At 47.4% G+C, this 19902-nt stretch overlaps 1 protein-coding gene across 1 annotated transcript in view; it reads left to right on the top strand.

The window, feature by feature from the left end:
• Nucleotides 1-19902, top strand: part of myo15b (myosin XVB) — a 480192-nt gene that overhangs the window by 86137 nt on the left and 374153 nt on the right. The window contains exon 12 of the mRNA XM_070856827.1: nucleotides 18083-18196. Coding sequence (XP_070712928.1) covers nucleotides 18083-18196 — 114 coding nt within the window. The remainder of the gene's footprint in view (nucleotides 1-18082; nucleotides 18197-19902) is intronic.

Here is a 19902-nt window from a genome sequence, read left to right as displayed (position 1 = left end):
GGAGGAGAACCTGACCTGATCCCAGGGCCATAAATGCAGGGCTTCAGTTTCTGATAGACAGTAGTTGCACAGAAGGAAAAATGATTCTGAAAGTTCCAATGCACCCTGTTCATTCTGGCATGGGTTAGTAATGGCTTGGCAATATAGGAAGCTTGATAGGACAGGCACAGCAAACGATGATGTCACACCCATCGATCTGTGCAATGGGAGTGTAACAATACAGGTGGAGCATCCGAGATCTGGAAATCTCGGGACCTAGGCCATTCCGGATTTTGGATATTTCCGGATTTTGGAACATCTTTCCGATGTCCCGAATCTGGAAATGCCCAGGTGTTCATTCCTTTCATTATGTATGGAAAGCAAAGTGGAGTGGAATAAGTGGGTTTAACTGCAGCTAATACTCTGGGTGTCCACTTGCTGTGTGGAAAAATAAAGCCGTTTAAATATGTGTATCTGGCCTCATCTCACCCAGTGTATACGCGGCCCGCCCTCAGTGAGATTGTAGGCCACATGTTGAAGACACGAATATCTGGTGCACGATACAATGTACTACAGGTTGACCATCCGAAATCTGGATCCTCCCGGCGTCCCATACCTCGCCCGCCGCCCCTCCCCCCCACTCCGCCTCGCCTGCCGCCCCTCACCCCTCCCCCACTCCCCCCCCACTCCGCCTCGTCCACCGCCCCTCCCCCCCACTCCGCCTCGCCCACCGCCCCTCCCCCCCACTCCGCCTCGCCCGCTGCCCCTCCCCCCCACTACGCCTCGCCCACCGCCCCTCATCCCTCCCCCACTCCCCCCCCACTCTGCCTCGCCCGCCGCCCCTCCCCCCCACTCCGCCTTGCCCGCCGCCCCCCCCAACTCTGCCTCGCCCACCGCCCCTCACCCCTCCCCCACTCCCCCCCCTTCCCACTCTGCCTCCCCCGCCGCCAGACCCCCCCTCCCCCTTACCTCGACCTGGGCATTTCCAGATTCGGGACATCGGAAAGATGTTCCAAAATCCGGAAATATCCAAAATCCGGAATGGCCTAGGTCCCGAGATTTCCAGATCTCGGATGCTCCACCTGTATTGTTACACTCCCATTGCACAGATCGATGGGTGTGACATCATCGTTTGCTGTGCCTGTCCTATCAAGCTTCCTATATTGCCAAGCCATTACTAACCCATGCCAGAATGAACAGGGTGCTCCAGATCAACATTACATAACACTGAACTGCTAACCAGTCACTAAATACTTGATGGATTGTTTCTTCTCCGGAAACTTTGGTTCAGGGCCAACAGCTGTCGAGGGAGACATCATTGAGGTAAAAGGATTGACAGAGAAGATGAGGTCAGTTAGGAATAGGGATGGCACCAACCCCAAGCAGATTGTCGGAGGAAGAGAAGACTGAGGGAGGTGAAGAGTTCAACAACAACAACCTGTAATTATATAGCACCTATAATGGAGTAAAACGTCCCAAGGCGCTTCACAGCAGTGTTATAAGAAAAAACAAATAAATTTGACACCGAGCCACATAATTCGAAATCACGGCAGTTGACCAAAAACTTGGTCAATGAGGTCTGTTTTAAGGAGCGTCTTAAAGGAGGAAAGAGGTAGAGAAGCGGAGAGGTTTAGGCAGGGAATTCCAGAGCTTAGGACCTAGGCAGCTGAAGGCACGGCCACCGATGGTTGAGCAATTATAATCAGGGATGCTCAAGAAGGCAGAATTTGAGGAGCGCAGATATCTCGGGGGGTTGTGAGGCTGAAAGAGATTACAGAGATAGGGAGGGGCAAGGCCATGGAGGGATTTGTAAACAAGGATGAGAATTTTGAGGTCCTGAGAATGATGTGATATCTCGACTTCAGCACAAGCCTGTAGGGAGAGAGTAAGACTACATATATGGAGTCTCGGAGGAGCAAGAGCTACGAGTTCAGAGCAGCACTAACCCATAATACAAGAAAGAAGCAGCGAGAGATGCAAGAGAATACTCCATTATCAGATGACAAGCTCCTCTTGCATCTTATGCAGGAATATGAGAGAGTTGCTGTATGAGTCTCCTCAGGTATGAGCCAGTATTCAAGCCTAGGATGGATTTGGGAGAGTTATTGAAGGGCAAGGGGATGTTTAGCATGAAAGAGCAAGCTGAGCTTCGTGGAGGCAGCTTCAATGATGGAGGAGATGTGGGAACTCAATTTGAGATCAGAGGAGACATTGAGGAAAGATTGGAGAAGCTGGATCTGCTTTCTTTGGAACAGGAGGCTGAGGGGAGACCTTATTGAGGTGCATAAAATTATGAGGGGCCTGGATAGAATGGATAGGATGGACCTATTTTCCTTAGCAGAGGGGTCAACAACCAGGGGGCATCAATTTAAAGTAATTGGTAGGAGGTTTAGAGAGGATTTGAGGGGAAATTTCTTCACCCAGAGGGTGGTGGGGGTCTGGAACTCACTGCCTGAAAGGGTGGTAGAGGCAGAAACTTTATAATGCAATAAAGGTACAAACTGAGTACTGTTTAACTGAACAGGGTACATCCTTGGCTCTGCTTTATTACAGTCCAAAGTGCCTGACTCACAAAATGGCTGACCTTTTATACCAGAGCAGCACCATGTGCGTGCTGCTCAGTGGCCTCCAGAAATAACACCATCTGGTGGCTACAACCAGCATGTACATACATGACAATACCCTCCTCTGAGATCTTATCACAGTCTTTCACAGGTTGAGACGGTCCAGTGCTTTACGCTCCCGCGTTGACCGTCTCAGTTCGATTCCGGCCTTGGGTGAGTGTGCGGAGTCTGTTGTGGCTGGTGGCTGGATGGCTGACTTGTTGGGAGTGGCAGTGGCCATGTCAGGAATTGTAAGTCCATTTTTATTGAACAAGTCCGTAATGGAAATTCCGGGTTCACTGATGACCCTTGAGTCCACTGAAGGCTGCTGGTAGGTTGGTTGGTCGTCGACGGTTTCTTCGCCCGACTGCTCTGGCTCATCTGTGTGCCTCAGCTTTGTTTGATCCATGTGTTTCCTGCAAGTTTGCCCATTCTTGAGATTAATAACAAATACTCTGTTGCCCTCCTTGGCCATGACTGTACCAGCGATTCATTTGGGACCCTGACCATAATTCAACACATATACAGGATCATTAACAGAAATCTCGCGTGACACAGTTGCGCGGTCGTGGTACCCTTGTTGACTCTGCCTTCTGTATTCAACATGATTACTTAAATCCAAGTGTACAAGCGATAACTTGGTCTTAAGACTTCTTTTCATCATGAGTTCAGCAGGTGAGACCCCTGTGAGTGTGTGGGGTCTTGTCCTGTAACTCAGCAGTATGCAAGACAAGCGGGTCTGCAGTGACCCTTGGGTTACTCTCCTCATGCTTTGCTTGATAATTTGTACTGCACGTTCTGCTTGCCCGTTCGACGCAGGCTTGAATGGTGCTGACCTTACATGTTTCATGCCGTTAAGTTTTACAAACTCCTGAAACTCCTGACTGGTGAAACACGACCCATTGTCGCTCACCACTATGTCAGGCAGACCATGTGTCGCGAACATGACATTGAGATTCTCTATGGTTGCCGTGAATGTACTGGATGACATGATTATGCGTTCTATCCACTTTGAATAAGCATCCACCACCACTAAAAACATCTTGCCCAGGAAGGGACCTGCAAAATCTACATGGATCCTGGACCAAGGTTTGGATGGCCATGACCACAGACTCAGCGGCGATTCCGCTGATGCTTTGTTGAGCTGCATGCAGGTGTTGCACTGATGCACGCATGCTTCCAGCTCAGAATCAATTCCTGGCCACCATACATGGGACCTGGCGATGGCCTTCATCATCACTATACCTGGATGTGTGCCATGTAACTTACGCACAAACTTCTCTCTCCCTTTTTTAGGCATTACAACTCGATTACCCCACAATATGCAATCTGCTTGAATAGACAGTTCGTCCTTGCGACGAATGTATGGCTTGGCCTCCTCGCACATTTGCTTAGGTATGGCAGACCAATCCCCTTTGAGGATGCAATCCTTTACCACCGATAATATCAGGTCCTGGCTGGTCCAGGTCTTAACTTGTTGAGCCGTGACAGGGGTACCTTCACTCTCAAAAGCATCCATGATTAACATTAAATCTGCCGGTTGTGGTGTTTCCACCTCCGGTGTGGGCAACAGCAACCGGCTGAAAGCATCGGCACAATTCTCTGTGCCAGGTCTGTGGCAAATGACATAATCATAGGCAGATAATGTCAGCGCCCACCTTTGGATGCGGGATGAAGCGTTGGTATTGATACCTTTGTTCTCGGAAAACAACAAAATGAGCGGCTTGTGATCAGTCTCTAATTCGAACCTCAGACCGAACAGGTAATGATGCAACTTTTTAACACCGTACACACACACTAAAGCTTCTTTTTCCACCATACTGTAGGCTCTTTCTGCTTTAGACAAACTTTTGGATGCGTACGCGACAGATTGAAGTTTCCCCGACTCATTGGCTTGTTGTAATATGTAACCAATTCCATATGTCGATGCATCACAGGCCAAAACTAAATGTTTACATGGGTCATAATGTACCAGCAGCTTGTTCGAGCAAAGCAGATTGATGGCTTTCTCGAAAGCTCTGTCTTGCAATGTGCCCCACACCCAGTTGTTGCCTTTTCTCAACAGCATGTGCAGTGGTTCAAGTAAGGTGTTCAATTTAGGTAGGAAGTTACCAAAGTAGTTGATTAGATCCAGGAACGAACGCAGCTCCGTCACATTCTGCGGCTTGGGTGCATTCTTGATGGCTTTGATTTTCACGTCAGTAGGTCTGATGCCATCAGCGGCGGTTTTCCTCCTGAGGAATTCAACCTTCGGTGCCATGAAGATGCACTTCGAGTGTTTAAGTCTGAGTCCCACACTGTCCAAACGCAGTAGAACCTCTTCCAGGTTGTTCAGATGTTCCCTGGAGTCACGACAGGTGATCAGGATGTCATCTTGGAACACGACGGTTCTGGGAACGGACTTCAGTAGACTTTCTATTGCTGCAGCCAAGCAAATTCCAAACGGGCACCTGTGATAAATAAATAAACAGCCCTTTGTGCGTGTTAATGCACGTAAGTCTCTTTGACGTCTCGACCAACTCCTGAGTCATATAGGCCGACGTCAAGTCCAGTTTTGTGAACGATTTTTCTCCGGCTAGTGTCGCAAACAAGTCATCAGCCTTCAGTAATGGGTACTGATCTTGTTTTGAAACCCTGTTGATTGTAGCCTTGTAGTCGCCACAGATTCTGACTGTGCCATCACTTTTCAGCACAAGAACAATGGGGCTGGCCCATTCATTAAATTCCATCGGTGATATGATCCCTTCGCACTGGGGTCTGTCCAGTTCAATTTCGACCTTCTACCTCATATACGGCACTGTCCGAGCTTTATGATGGATAGGTCTTGCATCTGAGTCCACGTGAATCTGCACCTTGGCTCCCATGAAGTTGCCGATATCCGGTTCGAATAGCAAGGGGAACTTGCTCAATACTTGGGCACATGTATCTTCCTCCGACGACAACGCCTTTATGTCGTTCCAATCGCATCTGATTTTCTCCAACCAGCTCCTGCCGAGCAGCGTTGGGCCATTGCCTGGAACAATCCACAGCTGTAACTCGTGAACCACACCGTTATACGGCACATTAATTTGTGCACTACCAATCACCTTTATCAGTTTTTTGGTGCACGTGTGCAGCTTGGTGTTAACAGGGCTCAGCCTGGGCCTCACAGTCTTAGTATCCCACAGCTTATTAAATGCCCTCTCATTCATGATCGATTGACTCGCCCCTGTGTCCAGTTCCATTGATAACGGTATCCTGTTAAACTTCGCATTAATCAAAATTGGTTTACTCTTGGTTATGAAAGAGTACAGTCCATACACTTCCTCCTCTGGCAGCTCAGATTGCGTATCCAGATCCGCGCTAGTCTGACTCTCATCCTCCACGTGGTGTGTCACAGCTCGCTTGCTCCTCTGCGAGCACTTGCGGTGGAGATGCCCCACTCTCAGACAGCCTTTGCAACTATATTGCTTAAATCGGCACTGCTGGTGCCGGTGATTTCCCCCACAACACCAACACGGAGAAGTCAGATACATTCCCGCTGGCGGACTTTGGGCAGCCACAGGTTTTGCGAACGCAGCCAGATAGGCCCTGCCATGTGGCACTCTGCCGAACACCGAATCAATCACATTTACAGTACTTGCCGAGGTTCGGTTCTTCACCGATATTTGCTTTAAACTCCTGTCCATCGTCATACATGATTGAGCGATCTGGATGGCCCTTTTTAAATCCAGCTCCTCCACCGCCAGAAGTTTGCACAGGATGACCTCGTGGTTGATACCGATAACATGTCTGCCAACATCGTCCCAAACTTGCACGGTCCCACTAGACATCTCAGGTTGGCAACGAATTCCGCTCTGGCCCTCCGATTGAATGTGTGTATAAAACCTGTATCTCCCAGTGATGTCACCCTGTTGGCCGTAAGTCCAAGGTGGTGCAGGCAAAATGCCCAAAAAATCGCAGCAAAATGATCGTTTCCAGTCACACAAATCACTCCTTAAATTCTCCGCACTCTTCAGGCTCACAACCTCCTCATGCCCGGGTGCCTCAGTTGATTCTGGCAATAGTTTTATCTGATAACTTAGCCCAGGTGCTGTGCAAGTGTAAAGGCCACTGGCCCTCATTATCATATATGTAACTGAGGTCACTCGGGACTCCGGCAGATTGTCAGTGTCGTGGTATGCAAATGGGCCTTGCACTGGGGGGTGAGCAGGGGGATTGGATGGTTCCCCGCCCACTTCACTTCCCTCATTCCCACCCCTGGTTAGAATCGCAGCTGTTCCTCCCCTTGCAAATGAGACGTTAAACCGAGGCCCCGTCTGCTCTCTCAGGTGGACGTAAAAGATCCCATGGCACTATTTCGAAGAGCAGGTGAGTTATCTACGGTGTCCTGGCCAATATTTATCCCTCAATCAACATAACAAAAACAGATTATCTGATCAATAGCACGTTGCTGTTTGTGGGAGCTTGCTGTGCGCAAATTGGCTGCCACGTTTCCCACATTACAACAGTGACTGCACACCAAAAATACGTTGACCTTTTTAAAGGTTCTTGGGCAAGACACCAGTCGGCAGTGATCAGTATGTTTTGAGCAACAGATCAAGATTTATTAAGCTTACAGCAGTAGTATATTTAACAATAGGTGATAACTTAATGAAAGCTGGCAGCCCTTGATCTCAAAAAATTCCGGACACAGGTGACGTTGTTCGTTGCTGTCCCAGCAGTTTTTTGAGCATCGATGTTTTAACCAATTATCAAAGGTTCGATGGGCCAGTGTCCATATATAGTCTTTAGCAAAATCACCTTGTTAATTGGTTCTAATGGTCAAAATAACGTTGTCACTCAGAACCAAGGCATCTTTTACTGCCTCCAGTAATTTTCCATCAAGCCTACTTTGTCCATGTTATCTTGTTTACAAATTCCATCACCTCCTCAGAAACTGCCTTATTTATGCTCCTTTATCCTAACTGTTAGTTTTGCTTAGACGGACTCCAGTTTCTACTTTGTTATTATAATAATTGGACCTTGACTCACAGCCCGTGGCTGCTTGTTATTTTTGACTGCCTTTGCGTACATTTGAACAGCCTCTAACATTCCCATTCCCACAGAGAATCATGGGTAAGATTAGTTTGGTCAATGACTACTAATTGAATATATATATGAATCTCGAATACCAGTTTTTCGTACAAGTACTTCATTGGTTGTAAAGCACTTTGAGATGTCGTGAAAAGCGCTGTATAAATCCAAGTCTTTCTTTAAGTGTACAATAGTGCACCAGGAATAGCATTTCCCAATCTCAATGAGCGCTACTTGCTCACCGGGAGTTTGATACCTGTACAACTTTTAAAGAGAAATGATGTTTGAAGACATATTTTTTCATTCATCTTGGGATAGACCATTGTGTCTGCTAAAAAATAGTATAGCCAGGATTTTCAGTGCTCTGTTGAAGGGCCTGGTGGAGATCAAGATGAAGAGATTCAGCCATTAGACCATGAGAGAATTGTGAGAGGACTGAACTGAGGGGATGTGATCTGAAGGAAGTTGAAGAGTGAAGAGTGGATGATCAGTAAAGCTGTGGACAGGGTCGGTGATCTGTGGAGGACGCCACGGTTATGGAGAGGTAGAGCCCTAAGTTGTTGCAACTCCTGCACTGGTAGAGCCATTTGGGAGGAAACTACATCACCATGAACATAGGTTTGGTGGAAGACCATATGATGGTAACTCGTTTCATTGTCTTTGAAGATGTGCAGGGCAATGATAGGTCAATCAGCCTAGCATTCAAGCACAATGTTTAGAGTAACATAGCAACAAGATGACCAATAGAATTACATACATAAGATTACCCAGGATACACGGCATAGAAACAGGCCATTCGGCCCAACCAGTCCATGCCGGTGTTTATGCTCCACTCAAGCCTCCTCCCGTCTTTCCTCATCTAAATCTATCAGCATAACCCTCTATTCCCTTCTCCCTCATATGCTTGTCAAGCCTCCCCTTAAATGCATTGATACTATTCGCTTCAACCCCTCCTGTAGCACACGATTTGATGGAAGGGGACCAGTGAAATACAAAACCTTCTGTGACGGTTTCAGTAATAGTGTGTCAACTGTGGCTCGGTGGGTAGCACATAGAAACATAGAAATTAGATGCAGGTGTAGGCCATTCGGCCCTTCAAACCTGCACTACCATTCAATAAGATCATGGCTGATCATTCAACCTCAGTACCCCTTTCCTGCTTTCCTCCATACCCCTTGATCCCTTTAGCCGTATGGGCCATATCTAACTCCCTTTTAAATATATCTAACGAACTGACCTCAACAACTTTCTGCAGTAGAGAATTCCACAGGTTAACAACTCTGAGTGAAGAAGTTTCTCCTCATTTCAGTCCTAAATAGCCTACCCCTTATCCTTAGACTGTGACCCCTGGTTCTGGACTTCCCCAACATCGGGAACATTCTTCCTGCCTCTAACCTGTCCAATCCCATCAGAATTTTATGTGTTTCTATGAGATCCCCTCTCATTTTACTAAACGCCAGTGAATACAAGACCAGTCGATCAGTCTCTCCTCATATGTCAGTCCTGCCATCCCGGGAATCAGTTTGGTGGACCTTCGCTGCACTCTCTCAATAGCAAGAATGTCCTTCCTCAGATTAGGAGACCAAAACTGAACACAATATTCCAGGTGAGGCCTCACCAAGGCCCTGCACAACTGCAGTAAGACATCCCTGCTCCTATACTCAAATCCTCACGCTATGAAGGCCAACATGCCATTTGTCTTCTTCACCGCCTGCTGTACCTGTATGCCAACTTTCAATGACCGATGTACCATGACACCCAGGTCTCGTTGCACCTCCCCTTTTCCTAATCTGTCACCATTCAGATAATATTCTGCCTTCCTGTTTTTGCCACCAAAGTGGATAACCTCACATTTATCCACATTATACTGCATCTGCCATGCATTTGCCCACTCACCTAACCTGTCCAAGTCACCCTGCAGCCTCTTAGCATCCTCCTCACAGCTCACACTGCCACCCAGCTTCGTGTCATTTGAAAACTTGGAGATATTACATTCAATTCCTTCATCTAAATCATTAATGTATATTGTAAATAGCTGGGGTCCCAGCACTGAACCCTGCGGCACCCCACTAGCCACTGCCTGCCATTCTGAAAGGACCCATTTATTCAGACTCTCTGCTTCCTGTCTGCCAACCAGTTCTCTATCCACGTCAATACATTACCCCCAATACCATGTGCTTTAATTTTGCACACCAATCTCTTGTGTGGGACCTTATCAAAAGCATTTTGAAAGTCCAAATACACCACATCCACTGGTTCTCCCTTGTCCATTCTACTAGTTACATTCTCTGCATCTGAGTCAGAAGGTTGTGGGTTCAAGTCCCACTCCAGAGTCTTGAGTCCATAATCCAGGTTGACGCTGCAGTGTAGTGCTGAGGGAGTGCTGCACTGTCGGAGGTGCCGTCTTTCAGAGAGATGTTAAACTAGGGCCCCATCTACCCTCTGAGGTAGGCATAAAAGATCCCATGGCACTATTTTGAAAAAAGAACATGGGAGTTATCCCCGGTGCCCTGGCCAATATTTATCCCTCAATCAACATCATTAAAACAGATTATCTGGTCATTATCACATTGCTGATTGTGGGATCTTACTTGCGCGATTGGCTAAGGGGTTCAGAGACTAGGGTCCTGAACTTAAGGAAAGGTAACTTCGATAGTATAAGACATGAATTGGCTCGAATAGACTGGCGAATAATACTCAAAGGGTTGATGGTGGATAGGCAATGGCAGACATTTAAAGATCACATGGATGAACTTCAACAATTGTACATCCCGGTCTGGAGTAAAAATAAAACGAGGAAGGTGGCTCAATCGTGGCTAACAAGGGAAATTAGGGATAGTGTTAAATCCAAGGAAGAGGCATATAAATTGGCCAGAAAAAGCAGCAAACCTGAGGACTGGGAGAAATTTAGAATTCAGTAGAGGAGGACAAAGGGTTTAATTAGGAGGGGGAAAATAGAGTATGAGAGGAAGCTTGCTGGGAACATAAAAACTGACTGCAAAAGCTTCTATAGATATGAGAAGAGAAAAAGATTAGTGAAGACAAATGTAGGTCCCTTGCAGTCAGAATCAGGTGAATTTATAATGGGGAACAAAGAAATGGCAGACCAATTGAACACATACCTTGGTTCTGTCTTCACGAAGGAAGACATAAATAACCTTCCGGAAATACTAGGGGACCGAGGGTCTAGCGAGAAGGAGGAACTGAAGGAAATCCTTATTAGTCAGGAAATTGTGTTAGGGAAATTGATGGGATTGAAGGCCGATAAATCCCCAGGGCCTGATAGTCTGCATCCCAGAGTATTTAAAGAACTGGCCCTAGAAATAGTGGATGCATTGGTGATCATTTTCCAATAGTCTATCAACTCTGGATCAGTTCCAATGGACTGGAGGGTAGCTAATGTAACACCACTTTTTAAAAAAGGAGGGAGCGAGAAAACGGGGAATTATAGACCAGTTAGCCTGACATCGATAGTGGGGGAAAATGTTGGAATCAATTATTAAAGATGAACTAGCAGCACATTTGGAAAGCAGTGACAGGATCGGTCCAAGTCAACATGGATTTATGAAAGGGAAATCATGGTTGACAAATTTTCTAGAATTTTTTGAGAATGTAACTAGTAGTGTGGACAAGGGAGAACCAGTGGATGTGGTGTATTTGGACTTTCAAAAGGCTTTTGACAAGGTTCCACACAAGAGATTGGTGTGCAAAATTAAAGCACATGGTATTGGAGATAATGTATTGACGTGGATAGAAAACTAGATGGCAGACAGGAAGTAGAGAGTTGGGATAAACAGGTCCTTTTCAGAATGGCAGGCAGTGACTAGTGTGGTGCCACAGGGCTCAGTGCTGGTACCCCAACTATTTACAATATACATCAATGATTTAGATGAAGGAATTGAGTGTAATATCTCCAAGTTTGCTGATGATACTAAGCTGGGTGGCGCTTTGAGCTGTGAGGAGGATGCTAAGAGGCTGCAGGGTGACTTGGACAGGTTAGGTGAGTGAGCAAATGTATGGCAGATGCAGTATAATATGGATAAATGTGAGGTTATCCACTTTGGTGGCAAAAACAGGAAGGCAGAATATTATCTGAATGGCGACAAATTAGGAAAAGGGAAGGTGCAACGAGACCTGGGTGTCATGGTTCATCAGTCATTGAAAGTTGGCATGCAGGTACAGCAGGCGGTGAAAAAGGCAAATGGCATGTTGGCCTTCATAGCTAGAGGATTTGAGTGTAGGAGCAGGGAGGTCTTACTGCAGTTGTACAGGGCCTTGGTGAGGCCTCACCTGGAATATTGTGTTCAGTTTTGGTCTCCTAATCTGAGGAAGGACGTTCTTGCTATTGAGGGAGTGCAGCGAAGGTTCACCAGACTGATTCCCTGGATGGCAGGACTGACATATGAGGAGAGACTGGATCAACTGGAGTTCAGAAGAATAAGAGGGGATCTCATAGAAACATATAAAATTCTGACGGGACTGAACAGGTTAGATGCAGGAAGAATGTTCCCGATGTTGGGGATGTCCAGAATCAGGGGTCACAGCCTGAGAATAAGGGGTAAGCCATTTAGGATCGAGATGAGGAGAAACTTCTTCACTCAGAGATTTGTGAACCTGTGGAATTCTCTACCGCAGAGAGTTGTTGATGCCAGTGCATTAGATATATTCAAGAGGGAGTTAGATATGGCCCTTCCGGCTAAAGGGATCAAGGGTATGGAGAGAAAGCGGGAAAGGGGTACTGAGGTGAATGATCAGCCGTGATCTTATTGAATGGTGGTGCAGGCTCGATGGGCCAAATGGCCTACTCCTGCACCTATTTTCTATGTTTATTTGTTTCTATGTTTCCTACATTACAACAGTTCAAAAGTACTTCATTGGTTGTAAGGTGCTTTAGTACATCCTGAAGTTGTCAAAGGTGCTATACAAAAGTAAGTCTTTCTTTTTATACATAAAAAGGTACAAACCCAGCCTGGAGAGATTACAAGGCGGGAGTTACGTTAATCTGAGAAAGAACCCTACCTGTCCTCTACTCTGAAGGCTTGCTTATCCTTCTCTTCACCTCCGTTCAACAACAACAACAACTTGTATTTATATAGCGCCTTTAATGCAGTGCAAGGCACTTCACAGGAGTATTATGAGATAAGAATTTGACACCGAGCCGCATAAGTAGAAATTAACGCAGGTCAAAGAGGTAGGTTTTAAGGAGCATCTGGATGGAGGAAAGAGAGGTAGAGAGGCGGAGAGGCTTAGGGAGGGAGTTCCCGCTAAGCTGTGTGGCCATACAGTCGCACAGTTCTCTGTCAGCCTCGTGCAGCCCACGTCCGACTGTTCCCATGTTAAATGTCGCCAACTGTGAATGGGCCGTTCAGCCCCTCAAAGGGGCCGCGCACCCAAAGAAGAATTAGGGGTAACATTGAATAAAAGGAAAAGGAGGTGGGGTAGTATTGCTGGTTAATGAGGAGATTAATGCAATAGTTAGGAAGGACATTAGCTTGGATGATGTGGAATCTATATGGGTAGAGCTGCAGAACACCAAAGGGCAAAAAACGTTAGTGGGAGTTGTGTACAGACCTCCAAACAGTAGTAGTGATGTTGGGGAGGGCATCAAACAGGAAATTAGGGTTGCATGCAATAAAGGTACAGCAGTTATAATGGGTGACTTTAATATGTACATAGATTGGGCTAACCAAACTGGAAGCAATACGGTGGAGGAGGATTTCCTGGAGTGCATAAAGGATGGTTTTCTAAACCAATATGTCGAGGAACCAACTAGGGGGGAGGCCATCTTAGACTGTAATGAGAGAGGATTAATTAGCAATCTCGTTGTGCGAGGCCCTTTGGGGAAGAGTGACCATAATATGGTGGAATTCTGCATTAGGATGGAGAATGAAACAGTTAATTCAGAGACCATGGTCCAGAACTTAAAGAAGGCTAACTTTGAAGGTATGAGGCATGAATTGGCTAGGATAGATTGGTGAATGATACTTAAGGGGTTGACTGTGGATGGGCAATGGCAGACATTTAGAGACCGCATGGATGAACGACAACAATTGTACATTCCTGTCTGGCGTAAAAATAAAAAAGGGAAGGTGGCTCAACCGTGGCTATCAAGGGAAATCAGGGATAGTATTAAAGCCAAGGAAGTGGCATACAAATTGGCCAGAAATAGCAGCGAACCCGGGGACTGGGAGAAATTTAGAACTCAGCAGAGGAGGACAAAGGGTTTGATTAGGGCAGGGAAAATGGAGTACGAGAAGAAGCTTGCAGGGAACATTAAGACGGATTGCAAAAGTTTCTATAGATATGTAAAGAGAAAAAGGTTAGTAAAGACAAACGTAGGTCCCCTGCAGTCAGAATCAGGGGAAGTCATAACGGGGAACAAAGAAATAGCGGACCAATTGAACAAGTACTTTGGTTCGGTATTCACTAAGGAGGACACAAACAACCTTCCGGATATAAAAGGGGTCAGAGGGTCTAGTAAGGAGGAGGAACTGAGGGAAATCCTTATTAGTCGGGAAATTGTGTTGGGGAAATTGATGGGATTGAAGGCCGATAAATCCCCAGGGCTTGATGGACTGCATCCCACAGTGCTTAAGGAGGTGGCATTGGAAATAGCGGATGCATTGACAGTCATTTTCCAACATTCCATTGACTCTGGATCAGTTCCTATGGAGTGGAGGGTAGCCAATGTAACCCCACTTTTTAAAAAAGGAGGGAGAGAGAAAACAGGGAATTATGGACCGGTCAGCCTGACATCGGTAGTGGGTAAAATGATGGAATCAATTATTAAGAATGCCATAGCAGTGCATTTGGAAAGAGGTGACATGATAGGTCCAAGTCAGCATGGATTTGTGAAAGGGAAATCATGCTTGACAAATCTTCTGGAATTTTTTGAGGATGTTTCCAGTAGAGTGGACAAGGGAGAACCAGTTGATGTGGTATATTTGGACTTTCAGAAGGCTTTCGACAAGGTCCCACACAAGAGATTAATGTGCAAAGTTAAAGCACATGGGATTGGGGGTAGTGTGCTGACATGGATTGAGAACTGGTTGTCAGACAGGAAGCAAAGAGTAGGAGTAAATGGGGACTTTTCAGAATGGCAGGCAGTGACTAGTGGGGTACCGCAAGGTTCTGTGCTGGGGCCCCAGCTGTTTACACTGTACATTAATGATTTAGACGAGGGGATTAAATGTAGTATCTCCAAATTTGCGGATGACACTAAGTTGGGTGGCAGTGTGAGCTGCGAGGAGGATGCTATTAGGCTGCAGAGCGACCTGGATAGGTTAGGTGAGTGGGCAAATGCATGGCAGATGAAGTATAATGTGGATAAATGTGAGGTTATCCACTTTGGTGGTAAAAACAGAGAGACAGACTATTATCTGAATGGTGACAGACTAGGAAAAGGGGAGGTGCAACGAGACCTGGGTGTCATGGTACATTAGTCATTGAAGGTTGGCATGCAGGTACAGCAGGCGGTTAAGAAAGCAAATGGCATGTTGGCCTTCATAGCGAGGGGATTTGAGTACAGGGGCAGGGAGGTGTTGCTACAGTTGTACAGGGCCTTGGTGAGGCCACACCTGGAGTATTGTGTACAGTTTTGGTCTCCTAACCTGAGGAAGGACATTCTTGCTATTGAGGGAGTGCAGCGAAGGTTCACCAGACTGATTCCCGGGATGGCGGGACTGACCTATCAAGAAAGACTGGATCAACTGGGCTTGTATTCACTGGAGTTCAGAAGAATGAGAGGGGACCTCATAGAAACGTTTAAAATTCTGACGGGGTTAGACAGGTTAGATGCAGGAAGAATGTTCCCAATGTTGGGGAAGTCCAGAACCAGGGGACACAGTCAAAGGATAAGGGGTAAGCCATTTAGGACTGAGATAAGGAGAAACATCTTCACCCAGAGAGTGGTGAACCTGTGGAATTCTCTGCCACAGAAAGTTGTTGAGGCCAATTCACTAAATATATTCAAAAAGGAGTTAGATGAAGTCCTTACTACTAGGGGGATCAAGGGGTATGGCGAGAAAGCAGGAATGGAGTACTGAAGTTGCATGTTCAGCCATGAACTCATTGAATGGCCGTGCAAGCTAAAAGGGCCAAATGGCCTACTCCAGCACCTATTTTCTATGTTTCTATGTTTCTATGAACAGCACCCCTGCTCCACCTGGCCTCTTTATTGCACCAAACTCCCAGGTTCCCAGTGCCAGGCCTGGTGCTGCTCTGCCTGGAGCCATCCGCCTTCAGCTGACAGTTCCCCATTGATGAGCAAACATCCCCAGCAACGAAGCACTCACCACACTCGACCAGCTCCACTGGGCAGGCCACGTTGTCCGCATGCCCGACACAAGACTCCCAAAGCAAGTGCTCTACTCGGAACTGCTACACGGCAAGTGAGCCCCAGGTGGGCAAAGGAAAAGTTTCAAGGACACCCTCAAAGCCTCCCTGATAAAGTGCAACATCCCCACTGACACCTGGGAGTCCCTGGCCAAAGACCACCCTAAGTGGAGGAAGTGCATCCCCCGGAGGGCGCTGAGCATGCAGAAACCAAACTCAGGCAGCGGAAAGAGCATGCGGCAAACCAGACTCCCCACCCACCCTTTCCTTCAACCACTGTCTGTCCCACCTGTGACAGAGACTGTAATTCCTGTATTGAACTGTACAGTCACCTGAGAACTAACTTTTAGAGTGGAAGCAAGTCTTCCTCGATTTCGAGGGACAGCCTATGATGATGATGATGATGACCGTCAAACTCATGGGAGTCCTCAAGTAGCCCACCGTACAATGGCAGCTGTAATGTATGCACCTGTGAGTATGTTCACAGGTCTGTAAACAAAAGGGCCGTCTTTCGGATGAGACGTTAAACCAAGGCCCCGTCTGCTTTCTTAAGTGGACGTAAAAGATCCCATGGCAGTATTTCAAAGAAGAGCAGGGGAGTTAACCCCGGTGTCGTGGCCAATATTTATCACGTAACAAAAAAACAGATTTTCTGGTCATTATCAAATTGCTGTTTGTTGGTTCAATGGTGTAATGGTGAGCACTCTGGACTTTGAATTCAACGATCCGTGTTCAAATCTTGGTAAAAGCTGAATTTATTGCCGGTTTTAGTGTGCCCCTCCCCTTTTATTGGGGGCACTTGTAAAATATATAATTTTAATGCCCCAAAAAATCACAAAAAAAACAAAGAAAATAAAAAAAGCGGGCAGTTAAAAGTGTCTGGAGTGTCCCCCAGATCGGGGGGCACTTGATCTAACGTTTATTTTGTTCCCCCCCCCCCCCAAAAGAGTTGTAAACAAAAGGGCACTTGTTTGAAAGTGTTTGGAGTGTTCCCCCCCCCCCTTTAATCAGGGGGCACTTGATTTAATTGATTTATTGTTTTCTACAAAAATAGTTGTAGAGCTGTTCAGAGTCCGTGTTCCATGTTTTTATGGAGTGTGCAAGGTTGCGGCCCCTCTTCCATTATTTAAAGGGGCTTGGCCTAGAGCGTGTTGCACGGAGCAGTCCCGTGCAATACGTTTTTCAGTCAGTTCACCGGCTCCCAGGCTGCCTATAATTTCTGCGGTCTGGAAGAGTCCGTGTTCCACATTTATGTCGAATGTGTGAGGTTGCATCCCCTATTCCAATATTTGAAGGGGTTGCTCCTCAAATTCTGGTTGCACTTCAGTCCCACACTCCTGATCTTTGGGCACCCTGTGCGGAGGGGAGCGGGCAGGTCGGAAGGCCTCCTTGTAGGACTGCTCCTGGGCCTGGTCCAGCTGGTCCAGGCAGCGGGCAGTCGAGGGGGTCGTTCAGCCCGACTGCCTGCCCCTCTTCCGTGGTTACATCCAAGCCAGGGTGTCCCTGGAGATGGGGCACGCGGTGTCCACCGGTACGCTCGCGGCCTTCCGCGAGAGGTGGGCGCCGGAGGGACTGGAGTGCATCATCACCCCCGGCAACCAAATTTTAATTTGATCCTTAATGTTTAAAGTTTAATTTGTCTATGTTTGTCAGTTTTAGTGCCCCTCCCCTTTTAGCCAGGGGGCACTTGTATAATTTGTGTTTTTGGTGCCCTCAAAAAAAAATAAGGGGGCACTTGAAAAGTGTTTGGAGTGTGACCACCACCCCCTTTAATCAGGGGGCACTTGTTTAATGTTCACAACTAAAATAGTTGTAGAGCTGTTGAGTTGAAGTGGCTTAGCCAGTCACATGATGTTCACAAGACTCAATAAAACCCCAGCCAGTTGGGTTCGGGGGATCCACGATGAGGCAGGTGGTTGTGAGCCTGGTGGATGAACTGGTAATATGTCGTGTGATTGTTAAACCCTTTGTTAATAAACCAACTCGTTCTTAATCGCAATGTGTTGCTATAAATTCTTAAGCAAAGAACCCATGAAGCAAATACATTACAGCAGCCACTGCTGCGACAGGGCGACCCTGACATGTGACTGACCATGAGGACTGTTTTCCAGGATGGGTCCCAGGAGCTGGCTGTAATTGTCAGTCACACCGAGATACGAATTGTGGCCAATTTGCTGCAGGTCTCGTCGGATATGCTTCACAGCGTCATCACACAACGAGTGACGGTGAGTACAACTCAACGCAAGGGCAAACCAATCACCTGCTCAGAACCATTGGCATCAGGCACTCTGGGGCAGCACTGTGTATCTGTGTATCTGCAGTGATGGGTACATGTGTGTCTGTGTACCTGTATACATGTGTGTCTGTGTACCTGTATACATGTGTGTCTGTGTACCTGTGTACATATGTGTCTGCGTACCTGTGTCTATATGTGTGTGTGTGTGTTTATGTGTTTCTATCTCTGTGTACAGGTGTCTGTGTACCTGCAATGATGGGTACATGTGTGTCTGTGTACCTGTGTCTATGTGTGTGTGTGTTTATGTGATCAGCTCCGCTGGGCAGGCCACATTGTCCACATGCCTGACACGAGACTCCCAAAGCAAGCGCTCTACTCGGAACACCTTCACGACAAACGAGCCAAAGGTGGGCAGTGGAGAATTTACAGGGTCACCCTCAAAGCCTCCCTGATAAAGTGCAACATCCCCACCGACACTTGGGAGTCCCTGGCCAAAGACCGCCCTAAGTGGAGGAAATGCATCCGGGAGGGCGCTGAGCACCTCGAGTCTCATTGCCGAGAGCATGCAGAAACCAAGCGCAGGCAGCGGAAGGAGCGTGTGGCAAACCAGTCCCACCCATCCTTTCCTTCAACCACTGTCTGTCACACCTGTGATGGGGACTGTGGCTCTCGTATTGGACTGTTCAGCCACCTAAGAACTCATGTTAAGAGTGGAAGCAAGTCTTCTTCGACCTCGAGGGACTGCCTATGATGATGATGATTTATGTGCTTCTATCTCTGTGTACAGGTGTCTGTGTAACTGCATTTATATGCACATATTCTTCTGTGTACCTGTATCTGTGCCCTTCCTAAACCTCTTTCTCCTCTAAGATGCTCCTTAAACCCTACCTCTGGAGAAGGTGCACCTGATCTAACTCAGCGTACTGGCCTCCAGTCCCACACCTGCTCCCTCCTGAGCCAGGCAGCAAGATCTCTTGGCGTCGGCAGTCTGGCCCCAGGGTCTTCCCCCTGGTGTCACTCACCCTAGAAAGGGCAGGTGGAAAATCCCGCAAGTGGCAGGGACCCAGCGGAACCAGTGAGGACATTTGACACGTGATGTTTATCCCCTGAGCCTCCCCTGCTCCATCTCCTGAATAGGCTGCTCTCAACAATACCGAAATACATCCCAAGGGGCCATTACAGGATAGTAATGGGGGGAGGGGCCATTACAGGAGAGTAACGGGGGGAGGAGCCATGACAGGAGAGTAACGGGGGAGGGGCCATTACAGGAGAGTAACTGGGGGAGGAGCCATTACAGGATAGTAATGGGGGGAGGGGCCATTACAGGAGAGTAACGGGAGGAGGGGCCATTACAGGAGAGTAACGGGGGAGGGGCCATTACACGAGAGTAATGGGGGGAGGAGCCATTACAGGAGAGTAACAGGGGAGGAGCCAATACAGGAGAGTAACGGGGGAGGGGCCATTACAGGAGAATAACAGGGGGAGGGACCATTACATGAGAGTAACGGGGCAGGGGCCATTACAGGAGAGTAACGGGGGGAGGGGTGATTAGAGCAGAGTAACGGGAGCAATGTTCCCTCGAAGCTGTGCGGCATGCAGTAATGCGTAAGGTCCCGTGCAGGCTGCTCACCGGCTGTTCCGCTGTAAGTCCCACCCGCGCAGGCACAGAAATGTAAAGGCACTGGGCAGTGAAAG

This window comes from Pristiophorus japonicus, chromosome 16 (assembly GCF_044704955.1).
Source record: "Pristiophorus japonicus isolate sPriJap1 chromosome 16, sPriJap1.hap1, whole genome shotgun sequence".
Taxonomy (NCBI): Eukaryota; Metazoa; Chordata; class Chondrichthyes; family Pristiophoridae; genus Pristiophorus; species Pristiophorus japonicus.
The sequence above is the reverse complement of the archived record's forward strand: the minus strand, read 5'-3'. Positions and strand labels throughout refer to the sequence as shown.